We start from the raw sequence: 19770 nt of genomic DNA on the forward strand, positions 1-19770 counted from the left end.
AGAGGAAAGTCTTCACAATGTGGTAGTAGTGGGAATCAAAGAGGTTGGTGTAATGCATGCAAATCATCTCATGTCGGTCTGTGTTCAAATTTGGCAAATAGATGCATGAGATATGGAACTTTAGGTCATGATGTCCTGTATTATTCATTCTGGGAGAATGTATGTTGGAATTGTCAGAAAGTGGAACATAGGTGAGCCAAGTGTCCAACAGCTAAGAGAGTGAGTTCCGGGGTAGGGTCGGAAGCCAGAACAATGTCAGTCGGAGGATCCTCTACTTCTTCAACGGGACAGAAACAAAAGAATCATCCACCACTTGAAGCAAGAGCCTTTCAAATGTCGGTTGATACTGCTACTGAAACCAACGATGCGATTACCAGTATATTTCTGATAAATTCTTCGCCGGCTAGTGTGTTATTTGATTGTGGAGTAAATCGCTCTTTTATGTCCGTTACATTATGTGATAAGTTGAAATTGCCTATCAACGTATTATCTGAACCCTTAAGAATAAAAGTGGGTGATGGTAGAATAGTTCCAGTCACAACCTCTGTATCTGGAGTAACCATTGAAATAGATGGGAATGAATTCCCCGTGACTTGTCTCGTTATGCCTATACCGAGCTTTGATGTCGTATTAGGCATGGATTGGTTAAGCCGCCATAAGGCAAGTATAAAATGTCATAAGAAATTAATATCTTTTCCTTTGACCGATGGGACACGTGCTGTGGCCCGAGGTAAACGGGGCGGGTTTAATTGTCTGTTAATTTCGATGATGAAAGCTAAGAAATCGTTAGCAAAGGGGTGTGATTCGTTTCTCACATATGTGGTCGATTCTATGAAAGAAAAGAAGACGATATCTGAAATCCTAGTAGTTTCTGACTTCCCAGGAGTCCTCCCAGATGAATTGTCGGGTTTGCCGCCAGTTAGAGAAGTAGAATATAAAATTGAATTGTTGCCGGGATCCACGTCAGTTGCTAAATCTCCGTACTGATTAGCTCCATCCGAGATTCGTGATATGATGTCACAAATTCAGGAATTTCTAGATCGTGGGTCCATCCAACCGAGTTCTTCACCGTGGGGTGCTCCAGTGTTATTCGTTAAGAAGGAAAATGGAACGCTCTGCATGTGTATCGACTATTGTGAATTGAATAAGAAAACAGTGAAGAACAAATACCCGCTACCGAGAATTGATGATTTATTTGATCAGCTGCAGGGAGCTTCATTATTTTCAACGATTGACCTACGCTCAGGGTATCATCAAGTTCAGGTTGCCGAATCAGATATCCCTAAGACTGATTTTTGTACGAGATACGGTCACTATGAATTTTTGGTTGTGCCATTTGAGTTACTAAATGCGCATGCTATTTTCATGGATTTAATGAATCGGGTGTGTCGACAATTTCTTGATAAATTTGTAATAGTGTTTATTGAGGACATTTTGATTTATTCAAAAACAGAATCTGAGCATGCTACACATTTAAGACAAGTTTTAGAAATGTTGAAACGTGATAAATTATATGCCAAGTTCTCTAAGTGTGAGTTCTGGTTCCGAGAATTCAGTTTTTGGGTCATGTTATCTGCCAAGAGGGCATCAAAGTGGATCAATCCAAAATAGAAGCGGTAATGAATTGGATTTCGCCAAAAACTCTGATGCGGTAGTGGAGTGGTATAAAATACTATTAAATTTTTACAAGGAAATACTATTAAATACGATACATTTTTACACAAGATATTTATTTATTTAGAGATCGGATATACTTAAACCTTGCTACAACACTTATAGGCAGTGTACCTAATCGTACAGTAGTGTAGTTTTTAGTAAGTCCGGTTCGTTCCACAGGGAATCTTTTTTAAACAAAGCTCAACGCTATATTAATTTACTTTTATAAAAATACAAACATATATATAAGTAATATTATTATTATAAAGGGGGGTTTTTACCGTTTAATGACCGGTTTGTCGATTTTAAAACTTTAGTCGCAGTTAAAACCTAATTTAAAATATTAAATAAATAAAAGACTTAATTTAAAGCGTAAAATAAATAACGATAATGAAATTGCAATAAAAGTGCGATAAAATAAAATTGCGATAATTAAAAAGTACGATAATTAAAAGTGCGATTAAATAACAATAAATAAAAGTGCGATAATTAGAAGTGCAATTAAATATAAAATAAAGGAAATTAAATATGAAATAAAAGAATTATGCTTATTTAAACTTCCGTAATCATGATGTTTGACGTGTTGATTTTAGTTTTATGCCCACGGGTTAATTGTCCTTTGTCCTGGATTATTTAATATGTCCGTCTGGTTTTTGTCCATAACAGTCCATCAGTCATAAATATAAAATGCGAGTGTCCTCGTCAAATTATCCTTATACCCGAAGTTAAATATTCCAACTAATTGGGGACTTAAACTGTAACAAGATTTTAATACTTTGTTTAATAATTACACCAGGATGTCGACTGAGTGTAACCCAAGGTTTTAATATTTTGTTATCAATTATACCAAGTGTCCTTGTACATAATTTCACCCCTGTTTTAATTATTCTAGTGGCTATTAATCCATTCCCGTGTCCGGTTAAATGAACGATTATTCGTACATATAAATACCCCGCCCATCGTGTCCGATTGAGTGTATATGGTAATTTATAGGGACGCCCAATTGTAAATCTTTATATTAACATTAACAAACTATCATTTAGTTAAACAAATATAAAGCCCATTAATAGCCCATAGTCTAATTTCCACAAGTGTCGTTCTTTTGTCCAAACCCCAATTATGGTACAAAGCCCAATTACCCAATTTTAGTAATTAGCCTAGCATCATGATTACTTCGTTTTAAATAAGCATAATAATAACTTAGCTACGAGACATTAATGTAAAAAGGTTGAACATAACTTACAATGATTAAAAATAGCGTAGCGTTACACGGACAGAATTTCGACTTACACCCTTACAACATTTGCTAACATACCCTTATTATTAGAATTATAATTAAAATTAAAATTAAAATATAAATTATAAATATAAATATATCGTATGAATGAGGAGAAAAAAGATGATGAAAATGATCAGAATTCGGTTTGCTTTATAGGGAGTTTCAAAACTGGGGGCTCCGCGACTCGCGGCCTTTTTGGCCTTCAAACTCCGCGAGTTGCGGAGTTTACTTTTACAGCTCAGAGGATTTTGGCTCTTTGTTTACCGACGGTTTAAATATAAATATAATATATTAAATAATTATAAGAATTATTTAAATATTATATTATATTTATGTGCATAGTTGACTTGTAATTTTTAGTCCGTTGCGTCGAGCGTTAAGAGTTGACTCTGGTCCCGGTTCCGGATTTTCGAACGTCCTTGCGTACAATTTTATATTTTGTACTTTGCGTTTTGAATCTTGTACTCTTGTAATTTCGAGACGTTTCTTATCAATAATTGGAACCTCTTTGATTGTCTTTTGTACTTTTGAGCTTTTTGGTTGTTTGCGTCTTCAATTCGTCGAATCTGTCTTTTGTCTTCACCTTTTATTATTTAAACGAATATCACTTGTAAATAGAACAATTGCAACTAAAAGCTTGTCTTTCTTGAGGAATAATGCTATGAAATATATGTTCGTTTTTAGCATTATCAAATATTCTCACACTTGAGCGTTGCTTGTCCTCAAGCAATATCGTCTTGAAATACTAGAATCACTTCTTTATTCTTCACACTTTGTACATTAGTGATTTCTATACGGCGGTATAAACAATGGTAGTAACGATATGGTTTACAGTCCCACATGACTATAAAAATTTAGATCCATTAAGGAAATTGGATCTTTATGAAAACATTTGATCTTTTGAAAATTAAATCTAGTTTTTACCCTAGATAAGTTTTCCGGGATAACCCTTTACCGGTGTTTGCAAAATATTTTTGTGGGTTTGGTGGGTTTCAGATTTGAAAATTTTAGTTCAAAACTTATGGTTTTGTGTTACCCACTTGCTAACCTTGTATTTGGAAAGCAACACGTCCAGTTCACTTGTCCCGTATATTACCTTTCGGTAAACTACCGTCCGGTTGTAAAGGAAAGCGTTGAACAAGCAACTGTTAAGGCAATGTCCCCTGACATGCTTTTAATTATGGTTTATAACGTGTCGGACGTAATTACTATCTTTGGTAGGAGCAATAGTAAAGCTCACCCTTATAATTTTTCGGTATGGCACAAGGTCCTGTCTTTGACCACTATGCAACCACCGTTCTTACGGTTGACACCCGATTTAGTTCAGGTGACCTAATGAATTCCAGGTGAATTCCTAGGATTTTACGTTCAATGGTAATGAACGCATTGAAAATAGGGTTTTCAGAAAACAAATCGGTTTGTAATTTTGATCAAAATATTTTCTCGTTCAAGCTCAAGTTTAGATATCATTGAATTTCATGAGTTTGAATTCTCAATCTTTAAGGTCAATCTCTAGGATTGAGTAATATCAGTCTTAAAAGCTGATTTTTAATCTTTAAGGAGATTATCCTTTCTGGGGATCTGATTCATTAGTCTTATCCAGCTAATTTGCATGGTGCCCCCCCATTGTACGAGATAAATCCTTCTCATGGTTAGGATAAATCTGACCACTTGGCGACCCTGTTTAATGCTGAGGTCCGTGGATTTCCTGCTGATTTTAGTGATGACTTTTCTAGATTTTTCGTCAACCTACAGCTGGTCTGGACGACAACTTCATGACCTAAATCAAGAAGCGCGTGTCTTTTTCGGAAGACTTTACTTCCTTTTAATGATGGAATTGATTCATCGTGTAGATCCATCTCTTCTTTTCTTTCATCAGTTAAAACAGTTTAGTTTAGTCCAAAGCAATAGTATTTTCAGTTATTTGTTACAGATATATGTGACATATGTTTAAGATAACTTGGTAAATTTTCCCACACTTGGCTTTTATTTTCCTTTTTATCGTCCTCTATTCCATTTTAAATGAATTTTAACATTTTAGTTTGTTTCTCAATTTATGTCCTTTCCGAGGTAACAATAATTTCGGTGTTAAAACCTAGTTTTATTGTTCATAAATATGTATAAACATGATTTTGAGTTCATTTAATTGAAAATTTTGAAAAATTTTACTAGAATTGGGTAGTCAGTATATAAGACTAGGGCTGTTCTTTATTATCAGAGAGCACTAGATTCTAATACAACTACTGCTTTACTAGTATTTTTAATGGTAACCAAGTGTATAAAGTAAAAAATTTTAAAATCCGAAAGAATTTAACCCCTTCCCACACTTAAGATCTTGCAATGCCCTCATTTGCAAGAAATCAGTAACAATTTAAATTATTGAGGGTGATTTGTGTGAAAATGATTAAATTTTACCAAAGTTTCCAAATATATTGGCGTTTGTTTGCTGAATGATAAATGGTGCACATCATTTGTTCATTCCGTCTTGTTGTTATTTCACATATATTTTGCATCTTGTCGTCAAAATTAGTTGCTTTTGCTGAACTTAATGCCAGTCTTTGAAAATGCGTTGTTTTACCCTGTTGTGTACATAAGATAAACTGCAACCATATATACATATTTTTGAAGTTTGGTATATTACCCCACATTCAAAAATTATTAAAATCTAAGAATAAAAGTTAGATAATTATAAAAATGATTACAATATTAACAAAAGTATTAAACGTATCAATAATTACAAATCACAAAATAAATAAAACTAAGTATACTAGGGATGATACTGGTACCAATAGGGGTTCCAGGCATAACCATAGGTGCTATAGAATGCTTCGACAGGGTTATACGTAGGATATGGTGGCTGCATCTCTATAGACCAGGGAGGGAAGATGGGTTTCGGTGTAGGAATATAGTTTCTACCTATATGTTGGCAATGAGCTATGATTTGGTTCTGATGAACTTGCCAATCTTCAAATGCTCTCTGTCTAGCATTTTCGTATTCCTGAGAAGCTATAAACCTTTGCATTTCTTGCATCTCATTCCCCCCTCCTACATTACCTTGCTGTTGGTTTCTCTCCACCTGTGGATGTCTACCATGGTATCGTACTGCGGCGTTATTTCGCCTCTTCAAAACTTTCGCACCATGGTATACATTTAAACCTATAGTATCGCGGGGTTCTGGTTCTTCTACTAATAATCCCCCCCGACTTATATCCACACCGAGATATTCACCAATCAAAGTAATAAAAATACCACCTCCTATTATGCTATGCGGTCGCATCCCCCGAACCATAGCTGATAAATAATAACCCACACAATATGGTATACTTACAGCGCTTTGTGGGTCTCGAATACACATATGGTAAAACAAATCCTGTTCATTTACTTTTTCCTTGTTTTTACCCCTTTGTGTAATCGAATTAGCTAAAAACCTATGAATCACTCTTAATTCGGCTCTATCTATATCCAAGTAAGAGTAATTTCCCCCTTTGAAACGGTGATGGCTTGTCATTTGACTCCACACATCGTGTGTATCAAAATTTTCATCTATCTTTCTACCGTTTAGTATCAACCCTCTACAATCGGCAGATGCTAACTCCTCAGGCGTATATATACGTAAAGCCTGAGCCATGTCCAGTAAAGACATGTGGCGCATCGAACCGCCTAACAAAAATCTAATAAAAGAACGATCGGTTAAACTAGCTACCCGATCATTCAACTCTATACTACACAACAATTCCTCACACCATACTTTATATACAGGTCTACGCATGGTGAATAAACGTACCCAGTCATTAAAAGTAGAAGTACCATACCTCTGTACAAGTAATTCCCTAATTGGCCCGGCCAATTCTACAGCTTCTAAGGGTCCCCATTCTATGACCCTCGGTACCTCAACAACCTTAGAATGAAGAGTATGCAAACCCCTTTGATATTTTGGATAATCTATCCAAAGTCTGTCAAATCTCAGGTTCGGGTGCAACTCTTCCAAGTGCATATCGGAAAAGGTCATGACTGGATGAGGTATATCCTGCTTGTAGTAGTTATCCACCTCCTGTTGTTCCACATTCTCAGCAGGAGCATTGCGGGCTTGGGATGAAGATTCACCCCTTTCAGTCTGCAAAACACATCAAACACAAATTTTGTGCATACAAATATGCATTAGTGTCAGCAAAATCATCAATCAAAATAATTACAATGACATTATCAATTTATATCAAACTTAAGCTCATTTTCATATTTTCATCAAATCTACACTTTTTCAAATAAGCATATACGAAAATGTTTGCCAAGTTCATAAGCATTTAACTCAAATAACATGTCAAAATAATCATTACTAGCAATTAAACAAGTCTCAAATGGCATTATCTTTCAAAAATCAAGTTCATGAATTTTAGACTTGAAAAAGTCCACTTTAATTCTCAAAATCATGTTTAGGCTCAAAGTTTGGATCATTTAACTACCTAGACATGTTACACTACTCAATTTAGCAACAATTCATGACAAAAATCGGCCATAACCTGTTTATATCAAAAAGCCCCAAATTTGCTCAAGAACACAAACCCTAGATTACTCAAAATTTGAAGTTTAAGACTTCTAATCATGTTAAACAGCATCAATCTAGGTTATACAAGCATAATACATAAACAATTTAAGCATAATTACACTAAAAAGCATCAAAATCAAATTGGGGAAAAAATGGCTCAAGAACACTAATTTCGGATTAAATGGTGTTTAGGTGTAGAAATTTACCGTTTTTCTTGAGTAATTCCTAGATAGCATCCTTCTCAACATGATTTTAGCAAAAGATTTGATGATTAACGGTTAAAAATTGTGATTTTGGGGTGTATTTTTCGGGTTTTTCGCGCAGGTTTTCGCAGTGTTTTCTTTTTTTTCTGTGTTGGGACTGATCAGTTCGGGTGTTTATATTTTTTTCTGATTTTTCGACCCCTCCGCGACTCGCGGTGAATAACCCTTCAAACTCCGCGAGTCGCGGAGTTTGATATATATATATATATATTTTTTATAATCAATAACTTATAAAACAATTAAGTACTTAATTTTAAAATTTTGTTTCCTTTGTTATTTAGGACGAGGTCGTTTCGGATCGATGTCCTAGTCCGTCCTTCGACAAAATTTTAAAATTTGTCTTTTTGTAGCGATTGTTTTAAAAGCTAAGATTTTTGGGTTTTTTCAATGTTTTTGGCATACTTTAATTCAATAAGATTAAAAATAATGATAATAAAAGTCCTCGTCCCTCCCTCGGGTAAAGCAATTTCGGTTCAAAGACCTAGTCTTCAACTTACGACGAATTTTAAAAATCATATTTTTAACTTAATGAGATAAAGTAAATTTTTGTTTTTAAATTCACACAACTTAAATATAAAATTCAAAATTAATATTAAAAATTCACACCAAACTTAAAATTTGAAATGCATAAAATTAAAAATTTATATTTTAAAAATTAAAAATTCACACCAAACTTAATTTAAAAATTCATATTATAAATTCATACCAAACTTATATTAATTTTTCAAATATTTACAATTTTAAATATATTGTTTTTACAAAGTTTACAATATTAATTTAAGATTTAAATATTAATTTTAAAAACATGGTAAAAATAAAATTAAAAATCTTTTTGGCTTTTTATCCCACTTTAGTCAATCAAATATTATCAAAAATATGCGCCCCTCTTTTCGGTAAAGTAATTTCGGTTCCAAGACCTAATTTAACTCATGACGAATTTTTGAAATATTTTGGGTTGATTGATTAAAGATATTTATACCTTAAGAATAAACGTTAAATTTCGCAGTGATGTAATAAATTTTTGAATGATATCAATAATTTCGGTCGCCAAACCTAATTTTATTCAATACTAATTTAATACTTTTTAGCGAACAAATTAGCGTTTATTATCAAAAGGTTAAAAATAAAAATAAAAATAAAAACTGTACAGACATACCTGTGAAATAGATTTCTTAGTTATATGATCTATCACATTCATAAGATAGTCGGTTTAATTGGTTTTCCATGGCTACATAGGCGTAACCTCGAGCATTCAGTGTCTTTTCTTCTAAACATATGAACGGTCCGTCTCTGCATAAAGTAACAAATTCGGTATTTGAATAGGTTTGATTATTTGAACATTTACCTCCATGTGACCATTTTCCGCATTTGTGACATCTTTCTAAGTGTCGTGCTCTTCTTTTCGCTGCGGATTTTGATTTTCCTTTACCAAATTGTAACTTATTATCTTCGCATCTGGATTCTTTTCTAACTCCGTCCATTCTTTCTCTGATTACTGATACTATTTCACTCGGTAGTATGTCATTATTTCTTTTAGTGATCAAAGCGTGTAGCATTAGACCATGGTTTAGTTCACAGGCAGTCTTCATTTTGTAAAAACCTAAAAAAAATAAAAATTCAGAATGGGGGGAGAAGACTAGTTCTTTAGGGTCTGCTAGGGAAAGACCATTCGGGTTCCATTTTCGAGAACTACACGAAAACAGACAATCTAACTCTAACAGAAATACATATTATCCTTTAAAGACTTGATTCTCCCCACACTTAGTTAGCTGTGGTGTCGAAATTGTGATTAACTTCGTTGTCGACTTCCATCGGACCATGTATGTAATGTTTAACTCTGTGACCATTAACTTTAAATTCAATCCCATTTGAATTTATTAATTCTATCGTTCCGTATGGGAAAACTCTTTTGACTATAAATGGTCCAGACCATCTTGATTTCAATTTTCCAGGAAATAGCTTGAATCGTGAATTGAAAAGAAGAACTCTGTCTCCTTCTTTAAATTCTTTTGAACTTCTGATTCTTTTATCATGCCATTTCTTCGTTCTTTCTTTATAGATTAACGAATTTTCGTATGCTTCATGTCTTAATTCTTCTAATTCATTTAGTTGACTTAATCGTAGACGTCCGGCTTCATGTAAATCAAGATTACATGTCTTCAAAGCCCAAAATGCTTTGTGTTCAATTTCTACTGGAAGATGACATGCTTTTCCATAAACAAGTCTAAAAGGTGTGGTTCCAATTGGAGTTTTGTAGGCTGTTCTAAAAGCCCAGAGTGCATCCTCCAATTTAATGGACCATTCCTTCGGATTTGATCCTACGGTTTTCTCTAGAATACGTTTTAAAGCTCGGTTGGTATTTTCAACTTGTCCACTTGTTTGTGGATGATATGCGGTGGAGATTTTATGAGTTACTCCATATCTTTTAAGAACTTTCTCAAGTTGATTATTACAGAAATGAGTACCCCGATCACTTATTAAAGCTTTCGGTGTTCCAAACCTTGCAAAAAGACGTTTTAAAAAGTTGACTACAACTCGTGCATCGTTAGTTGGGAGAGCTTGTGCTTCCGCCCATTTAGATACATAATCAATGGCTACGAGTATATATAGATTATTATGAGATTTTGGAAATGGACCCATAAAGTCAATACCCCAAATGTCAAATACTTCACATACTTGGATGATATTTTGTGGCATTTCATCACGTTGACTTATTTTTTCGGCCCTTTGACATGCATCACAGGATTTGCAAAGAAGGTGTGCGTCTTTGTAAATTGTTGGCCAATAGAATCCAGCATCATAAACTTTTCTTGCTGTTAGTTGAGGCCCATAATGCCCTCCTGTTGGTCCTGTGTGACAATGGTTTAATATTTTACTAGCTTCATCTCCAAATACACATCGGCGTATTATTCCATCGGGACAACTTTTAAACAGATGTGGATCTTCCCAAAAATAGTGTTTTATATCACTGAAGAATTTCTTTCGTCTTTGGTACGATAATCCTTTTTCAAGGAATCCACAAACTAAGTAGTTTGCATAGTCTGCAAACCATGGGATTTCTTTATAATCTATCTTCAATAGATATTCATCAGGAAAGTTGTCTTGTATGGCCGATTCATTTAGAACTTCTAACTCAGGATTTTCAAGATGAGAAAGATGATCAGCGGCGAGATTTTCTGCTCCTCTTTTATCTCGGATTTCAATATCAAACTCTTGTAAGAGTAAGATCCAACGGATTAATCTTGGTTTAGCATCTTGTTTTGAAAATAAGTATCTAAGAGCAGAATGGTCGGTATAGACCACCGTTTTTGCTAGAACGAGATATGATCGAAATTTGTCAAAAGCAAAGACAATAGCAAGGAGTTCTTTTTCAGTAGTTGTATAGTTCGTTTGTGCTCTTTGTAATGTCTTACTAGCATAATATATAGGTTGAAATCGTTTTTCAATCCTTTGTCCTAAAACGGCTCCCATTGCAAAATCACTTGCATCGCACATTAGTTCAAATGGTAGATTCCAATTTGGTGTTATCATGATCGGCGCATTAGTGAGTTTCTCTTTAAGAATATTAAAAGATTTGATACACTCATCTGAAAAGATGAATGGCGCATCCTTTTCTAGGAGTTTATTCATAGGAGTGGCAATTTTAGAAAAATCTTTTATGAAACGTCGGTAAAAACCGGCATGCCCTAAAAAACTCCTAACTCCTCTAACATTGGTGGGATGTGGAAGTTTAGCAATTACATCTACTTTAGCTCTATCCACTTCAATTCCTTCTTTTGAAATTTTATGTCCAAGAACGATGCCTTCTTTAACCATGAAATGGCATTTCTCCCAATTAAGTACAAGATTTGATTGTTCGCATCTAAGAAGCATTCGTTCCAGATTAACTAGACATGATTCAAATGTATCACCGAAGACTGAAAATTCATCCATGAAAACTTCCATGCATTCTTCTATCATGTCATGAAAAATCGCCATCATACACCTTTGAATGGTTGCAGGGGCGTTGCAAAGTCCAAATGGCATGCGTTTGTAAGCAAAAGTACCATAAGGGCACGTGAATGTGGTTTTATCTTGATCTTCGGGTGCTATTGGAATTTGAAAATATCCGGAAAATCCATCTAGAAAACAATAGTAACTATTTTCGGCTAATCTTTCCAACATTTGATCTATGAAAGGTAAGGGAAAGTGATCTTTTCTGGTGGCGTCATTTAATTTTCTATAATCAATACACACACGCCATCCTGTTACAGTCCTAGTAGGAATAAGCACATTTTTCTCATTTGTAATGACAGTCATGCCACCTTTCTTAGGCACGCATTGAACTGGGCTTACCCATGGACTATCAGAGATTGGATAAATTAAACCTGCATCTAGCAGTTTAATAATTTCTTTCTTAACTACATCTTGCATATTAGGATTTAGTCTTCGTTGGCGTTGCACATACGTTTTATGACCTTCTTCCATAAGGATTTTATGTGTGCAATACGAAGGACTTATTCCTTTAATATCATGAATCTTCCATGCAATGGCTGGTTTATGAGCTTTCAACACAGAAATGAGTTGTGATTTCTCATTTTCAGTAAGAGAAGACGATATTATTACAGGTAATTCAGATTCACCATGTAAATAAGCGTATTCCAAATGGTTTGGAAGTGGCTTTAACTCTAATTTCGGAGGTTCTTCTATCGATGATTTGTATCGATATCTGTCTTCTTCTTTTAGCATTTGAATTTCTTCTGTTGTTGGTTCATATCCATTAGCTATAAGTGTAGCTAACATTTCAGCTTCATCAATTGGTTCATTACCTTCTCCTAAAGAACATTCTCCTGTTCCTTGTAATTCTGGAAATTCTTCTAATAATTCTGCATGTGCATCTATAGTTTGAATATAATAACATGTATCATCTGCAGATTGTGGTTGTTGCATTGCTCTATCAACTGAAAAGGTAACACTCTCATCCTCTATACTTAGGGTCAGTTTCTTACCGAACACGTCTATCATTGCTTTAGCCGTGTTTAAGAATGGTCTTCCTAATATGAGAGGAACTTGAGAATCTTCTTCCATGTCCAAAACAACAAAATCTACTGGAAATACTAAAGTACCAACTTTAACTAGCATGTTCTCCATTATCCCTCTAGGATATTTTATTGATCTATCGGCTAGTTGTATGCTTATTCTTGTTGGTTTCAATTCTCCAAGGTCTAGTTTAGTGTATAGTGAATACGGCATTAGATTTATACTAGCTCCTAAGCTGCCAATGCTTCTATTGAACTAAGACTACCCAGAAAACATGGAATTGTGAAACTTCCTGGATCAGATAGTTTTTCTGGTATCTTATTCAACAGCACTGCTGAACAATTAGCATTCATAGTAACAGCCGAGAGTTCTTCCATTTTCTTTCTATTTGAGATTAGATCTTTCAAGAATTTAGCATATCTAGGCATTCCGGAAATCACATCAATGAAAGGAAGATTTACATTTATCTGTTTAATCATATCCAAGAATTTGGATTGCTCGGCTTCAAGTTTCTCTTTCTTCATTTTACTCGGGTAAGGAAGTGGTGGTTGATATGGTTTAACATAAGGTTTATCCTTAACTGTGTTATCTTCATTAACCTTTTCAACTACTGGTTCTTTTTCCTTATCTTGATCAGGTTGTGGTTCTTGTGGAGTAGGAATGGCTTCATCAAAAGTTACAGGTATTTCAGGTGGTTTAAGTGTTGTACCACTTCTTGTGGTAATGGCTTTAGCTGTTTCATTCCTGGGGTTAGCATTTGTATCACTAGGTAGACTTCCCGGTTTTCTTTCACCTATTAACCTTGCTAGGTTACTTACTTCTTGTTCCAGATTTTGAATAGAAGCTTGTTGATTTCTAAATGCTTGAGCATTTTGTTCATTAGTTTGTTTTTGAGATGTGAAAAACTGCGTTTGAGTTTCAACTAGCTTCGTCATCATATCTTCTAAATTTGGCTTTTTATCATCGGTTTGTTGTGGTGGTTTGTTTTGAAAATTCGGTCTTTGCTGATTGTAATTATTATTGGATACTTGTTGATTGCTAGGACCTTGTTGGTTGTTGTATGGAATATTTCTGTTATAATTCTGGTTTTGATTGTAAATCGGTCTTGGCGGTTGATAATTATTCTGATAATTATTTCCAGGCCTTTGGTTTATGTATGAAATATTCTCTCTTTGTTCCATTGTTAATTCAATACTGAGACAATCTTTTGTCAAATGTGGTCCTCCACACTGCTCACAACTAATTCGTATTGAGTGAATATCTTTAGTCATCTTTTCCATTCGTCTCTCCACAGCATCTATCTTTGCGGAAATGGAATCTAAGTCATGGCTAGAATCGGCTCTAGCTGCTTTAGATGATCTAACGATATCTTTTTCTTGGTGCCACTCATGTGAGTGGGAAGCAGTATTATCAATAATTTTATAAGCATCAGTTTCGGTTTTCTTCATAATAGAACCACCAGCTGCTATATCTATGTCTTTCCTTGTAGTGATGTCACATCCTTGGTAGAATATTTGTACTATTTTACAGGTGTCTAAACCATGTTGCGGACATCCTCTTAACAACTTTCCATATCTAGTCCACGCCTCATATAGAGTTCCATTTGGTTTCTGTGTGAACGTAACAATTTCTGCTTGAAGTCTTACGGCTTTAGATGCAGGAAAGAATTGTTTAAGAAATTTGTCAACTAAAACATCCCATGTATCAATCGCCCCTTCAGGTAACGATTCCAACCAATCTTTGGCTTCTCCCTTTAAAGTCCAGGGAAATAACATGAGATATATCTGTTCATCCTCCACTTCTCGGATTTTGAATAGTGTGCAGATTCTATTAAAGGTACGTAGATGTTCATTTGGATCTTCCTTCGGCGCACCACTAAATTGGCATTGATTAGTCACCATGTGTAGAATTTGTCCTTTGATTTCATAATCTGGCGCATTAATGTCTGGATGAGTAATTGCGTGACCTTGGCCAGTGCGTTTAGCTCTCATTCGGTCTTCCATACTTAAAGGTTCCAGATTCTCCATAATTGAATTTGTTGAATCGGTATCACTAGAGGATTCTGATTTAATGGTTCGTTCCTCAACAATCTCTGTTTGAATGATTGGTGGCTCCGGAGGAAAGTTTAATGGTTCAGGATCTACGAACAGTTCCTGAATATTCTCCGGATTCTCAATTGTGAGGTCGGGTTCAAAAAATGGATTATCGGAAATTTGAACTGAAGTATTTGGTCGACTGGATGACGATTCTAAAGAAAAATCAACGGCGGTTATATTTGCTAAATGTCTTGATCTAGTTACAGGTGGTGAACGTACAAAAGGTGGTGAACGTCTTGCTCGGTGCATTCACTGAATATCCTATTAGTTTTTAAAAGGAAAGAAAAATTATAATAAGTTATCCAATCAATAGACTTTTCTGATTTTGCCCACGTTTTGAATAGCCAAAAGATGCAGCAGAGGGGCAGGATTCGTTTGATCTCAATATAATTGAGGACTGTTTGGCTCCAATAACCCGGTCCACGTACAAATCCAACTATTACTACGAACCAGAAAATTTTGATGTCTATTAATTTAACCACTTAAAATAAATTTTCGTAATTTTAAGAAATTTAGATAAGAAGTAGAATAAAAATCTATGTCCTAAAAACTAGAATAGCGAGAAATAAGAAAGAAAAAGAGTTCGTCGAAAAAGGTCGAAAAAGAAAAATGGTTGAAAAATAAAAGGTGACGGAAAAAATAAAAGAAACTTATAAAAACTTAAAAATACTTGACTAACCTAACCTTATTACTACAACTAACTTAAAATTATAATCGCAAATTGAGATTACTAATTGGAATGATAATTGATACATAGTAAAAGGTGTCTAAAAATATTAAAGCTTACAGGAAAACTAAATCCCAAATGGAAATAACTTAAAAAGAAACTAAAACTTAAAAAAGCGTCGCAAAATTCTAAAGTACCTAAATCTTAATCTAAGAAAAAGCACTTAAAGAATTCTACGGCAAAGCCTAAAAATCTAGGAGTAAAAATGACTATGGTAAAAACTAAGTTTAAAATTAAATATGAGCGAAAAAATACAAATATTACGCTACAACGATTAAAAAGGGACAAAATATAAAAATATACAAAAAGTTGTAAAAATTACAATTTTTATAAAAATATTATTTTTATATTATTTATTTTATTAAACTATTAATTTTACAATTTAATTAAACTAACTTAACTAAAATATAAATTAAATAAAACTTAAATTAAAAATAAACTTAATTATAATAATAATAATAATTAGGGTTAATAATAATAATAATTAATAATAATCCGTAATAAATGCAGGATTAGGGCTTCATGTTCGTGTGTCAGGTCCCCTCCGCGAGTTGCGGTATTTAATGCATCAAACCCCGCGAGTCGCGGGGTTCAGAAATTCAGATGACAGGTTTAATCTTCGACGCGTTTTTCTTTATTTATTTATTTATTTATTTATTTATTTTAGTTTTATGTTTTTATATAAATAAAAGATATTTAAATAAAACTTATATTTTTATAAACTAAAATAAAAATAAAGAAACTTATAAAACTTAAATATTTAACAAAATCTTAAAAATACTTATATTTTTGTTTTTCTTTTTATATTTTCGAATATTTAAAACGTTTTTTTTTTTTTATATTAGCGTTGCGCTTCCGGCGTTTAGAAAATTCCCCGGCAGCGGCGCCAAAAATACTTGATGCGGTAGCGGAGTGGTATAAAATACTATTAAATTTTTACAAGGAAATACTATTAAATACGATACATTTTTACACAAGATATTTATTTATTTAGAGAACGGATATACTTAAACCTTGCTACAACACTTATAGGCAGTGTACCTAATCGTACAGTAGTGTAGTTTTTAGTAAGTCCGGTTCGTTCCACAGGGAATCTTTTTTAAACAAAGCTCAACGCTATATTAATTTACTTTTATAAAAATACAAACATATATATAAGTAATATTATTATTATAAAGGGGGGGTTTTTACCGTTTAATGACCGGTTTGTCGATTTTAAAACTTTAGTCGCAGTTAAAACCTATTGTAAAATATTAAATAAATAAAAGACTTAATTTAAAGCGTAAAATAAATAACGATAATGAAATTGCAATAAAAGTGCGATAAAATAAAATTGCGATAATTAAAAAGTACGATAATTAAAAGTGCGATTAAATAACAATAAATAAAAGTGCGATAATTAGAAGTGCAATTAAATATAAAATAAAGGAAATTAAATATGAAATAAAAGAATTATGCTTATTTAAACTTCCGTAATCATGATGTTTGACGTGTTGATTTTAGTTTTATGCCCATGGGTTAATTGTCCTTTGTCCTGGATTATTTAATATGTCCGTCTGGTTTTTGTCCATAACAGTCCATCAGTCATAAATATAAAATGCGAGTGTCCTCGTCAAATTATTCTTATACCCGAAGTTAAATATTCCAACTAATTGGGGACTTAAACTGTAACAAGATTTTAATACTTTGTTTAATAATTACACCAGGATGTCGACTGAGTGTAACCCAAGGTTTTAATATTTTGTTATCAATTATACCAAGTGTCCTTGTACATAATTTCACCCCTGTTTTAATTATTCTAGTGGCTATTAATCCATTCCCGTATCCGGTTAAATGAACGATTATTCGTACATATAAATACCCCGCCCATCGTGTCCGATTGAGTGTATATGGTAATTTATAGGGACGCCCAATTGTAAATCTTTATATTAACATTAACAAACTATCATTTAGTTAAACAAATATAAAGCCCATTAATAGCCCATAGTCTAATTTCCACAAGTGTCGTTCTTTTGTCCAAACCCCAATTATGGTACAAAGCCCAATTACCCAATTTTAGTAATTAGCCCAACATCATGATTACTTCGTTTTAAATAAGCATAATAATAACTTAGCTACGAGACATTAATGTAAAAAGGTTGAACATAACTTACAATGATTAAAAATAGCGTAGCGTTACACGGACAGAATTTCGACTTACACCCTTACAACATTTGCTAACATACCCTTATTATTAGAATTATAATTAAAATTAAAATTAAAATATAAATTATAAATATAAATATATCGTATGAATGAGGAGAAAAAAGATGATGAAAATGATCAGAATTCGGTTTGCTTTATAGGGAGTTTCAAAACTGGGGGCTCCGCGACTCGCGGCCTTTTTGGCCTTCAAACTCCGCGAGTCGCGGAGTTTACTTTTACAGCTCAGAGGAGTTTGGCTCTTTGTTTACCGACGGTTTAAATATAAATATAATATATTAAATAATTATAAGAATTATTTAAATATTATATTATATTTATGTGCATAGTTGACTTGTAATTTTTAGTCCGTTGCGTCGAGCGTTAAGAGTTGACTCTGGTCCCGGTTCCGGATTTTCGAACGTCCTTGCGTACAATTTTATATTTTGTACTTTGCGTTTTGAATCTTGTACTCTTGTAATTTCGAGACGTTTCTTATCAATAATTGGAACCTCTTTGATTGTCTTTTGTACTTTTGAGCTTTTTGGTCGTTTGCGTCTTCAATTCGTCGAATCTGTCTTTTGTCTTCACCTTTTATTATTTAAACGAATATCACTTGTAAATAGAACAATTGCAACTAAAAGCTTGTCTTTCTTGAGGAATAATGCTATGAAATATATGTTCGTTTTTAGCATTATCAAACTCCAACTAAGATTGAGGGTTTTCTGGGTTTAGCCAGTTATTATCGAAGGTTTATTAAAGACTTTTCAAAGATTGCGGGTCTGTTGACCAAGTTGACAAGAAAAGATGTAACCTTCCGTTGGAATTATGAACAAGAGAAAGCTTTTCAAACATTGAAACAATTTTTGTGTCAAGCTCTGGTTTTAGCATTACCTGAAGGGTCAGATGATTTTGTTGTGTATTGTCATGCGTCGTTATTCGGTTTGGGATGCGTATTGATGCAGAGAGATCGGGTAATTGCTTATGCTTCTCAACAGTTGAAACCAAATGAAATGAATAACCTAGTACATGACTTAGAAATGGTTGTAATGGTGTTTGCTTTAAAACTGTAGAGACATTATTTATACGGTACACACTACGTTATTTGCACAGATAACAAGCGTCTACAGTATATATTCTCTCAGAAAGAGTTGAATATGCGCTAAAGACGATGGCAAGAGTTAATCAAGGATTATGACTGCGAGATTCGATATCATCCTGGTAAAGCAAATGTGGTTGCTGATGCTTTAAGCAGAAAAGGATCCACGACAATGTGAAATTTATGCGAATAGAGATTGTGTCAGATCTGGTTGATCGTTTAAAGATAACTCAACTTGAAGCCTTGGGGGATGAACATTCAAAATCCGAACTACTAATGAAACTAAAAGAGAATTTAATTGATAATTCTCGTGGATTAAAGACCTTTAATAACAGAGTATGCGTTCTGTTACTTGGAGGATTGAGGGAATTAATTTTAACTGAAGCTCACAAGTCGAGATTATCTATTCATCCTGGAAGCACTAAAATGTACCACGATTTGAAACCTATATATTGGTGGCCAACTATGAAGAAAGACATCGCACAATTCGTGGAAAAGTGTCATATATGCGCTCAAGTAAAAGTAGAACACCAGAAACCCTATGGATCGTTACATCAACTAGAGATTCCTGAATGGAAGTGGGGGCATATAACCATCGATTTTGTAACAAATTTACCCCGAACCCAGAAAGGTTATAACATTATATGGGTAATAGTTGATCGTTTGACCAAGAGTGCGCATTTTCTAGCAGCAAGTTAGACATCATCGTTAAGTGAATTGGCTCAGTTGTATGTGAATGAGATTATAGTTCGACATGGGGTACCATTATCAATAGTATCATATAGAGATTCGAGGTCCGTGTCTTACTTTTGGCAGAGTCTACAACAGAACTTGGGTACTCGTATTAATCTAAGTACAGCGTATCATCCTCGGAAAGATGGTCAAAGTGAGCGTACTATTCAGACTT

General features: G+C 33.8%; 1 protein-coding gene across 1 annotated transcript; it reads left to right on the forward strand.

Moving 5' to 3' along the window:
* Positions 1-252: 252 nt before the first annotated feature.
* LOC139900303 (uncharacterized) lies at positions 253-987 on the forward strand. The gene has a single exon (XM_071883091.1). It carries the CDS (start codon positions 253-255, stop codon positions 985-987), a length of 735 nt encoding a protein of 244 aa, XP_071739192.1.
* Positions 988-19770: the final 18783 nt, after the last annotated feature.

The sequence above is a fragment of the Rutidosis leptorrhynchoides genome, chromosome 3, assembly GCF_046630445.1.
Source record: "Rutidosis leptorrhynchoides isolate AG116_Rl617_1_P2 chromosome 3, CSIRO_AGI_Rlap_v1, whole genome shotgun sequence".
Lineage (NCBI taxonomy): Eukaryota > Viridiplantae > Streptophyta > Magnoliopsida > Asterales > Asteraceae > Rutidosis > Rutidosis leptorrhynchoides.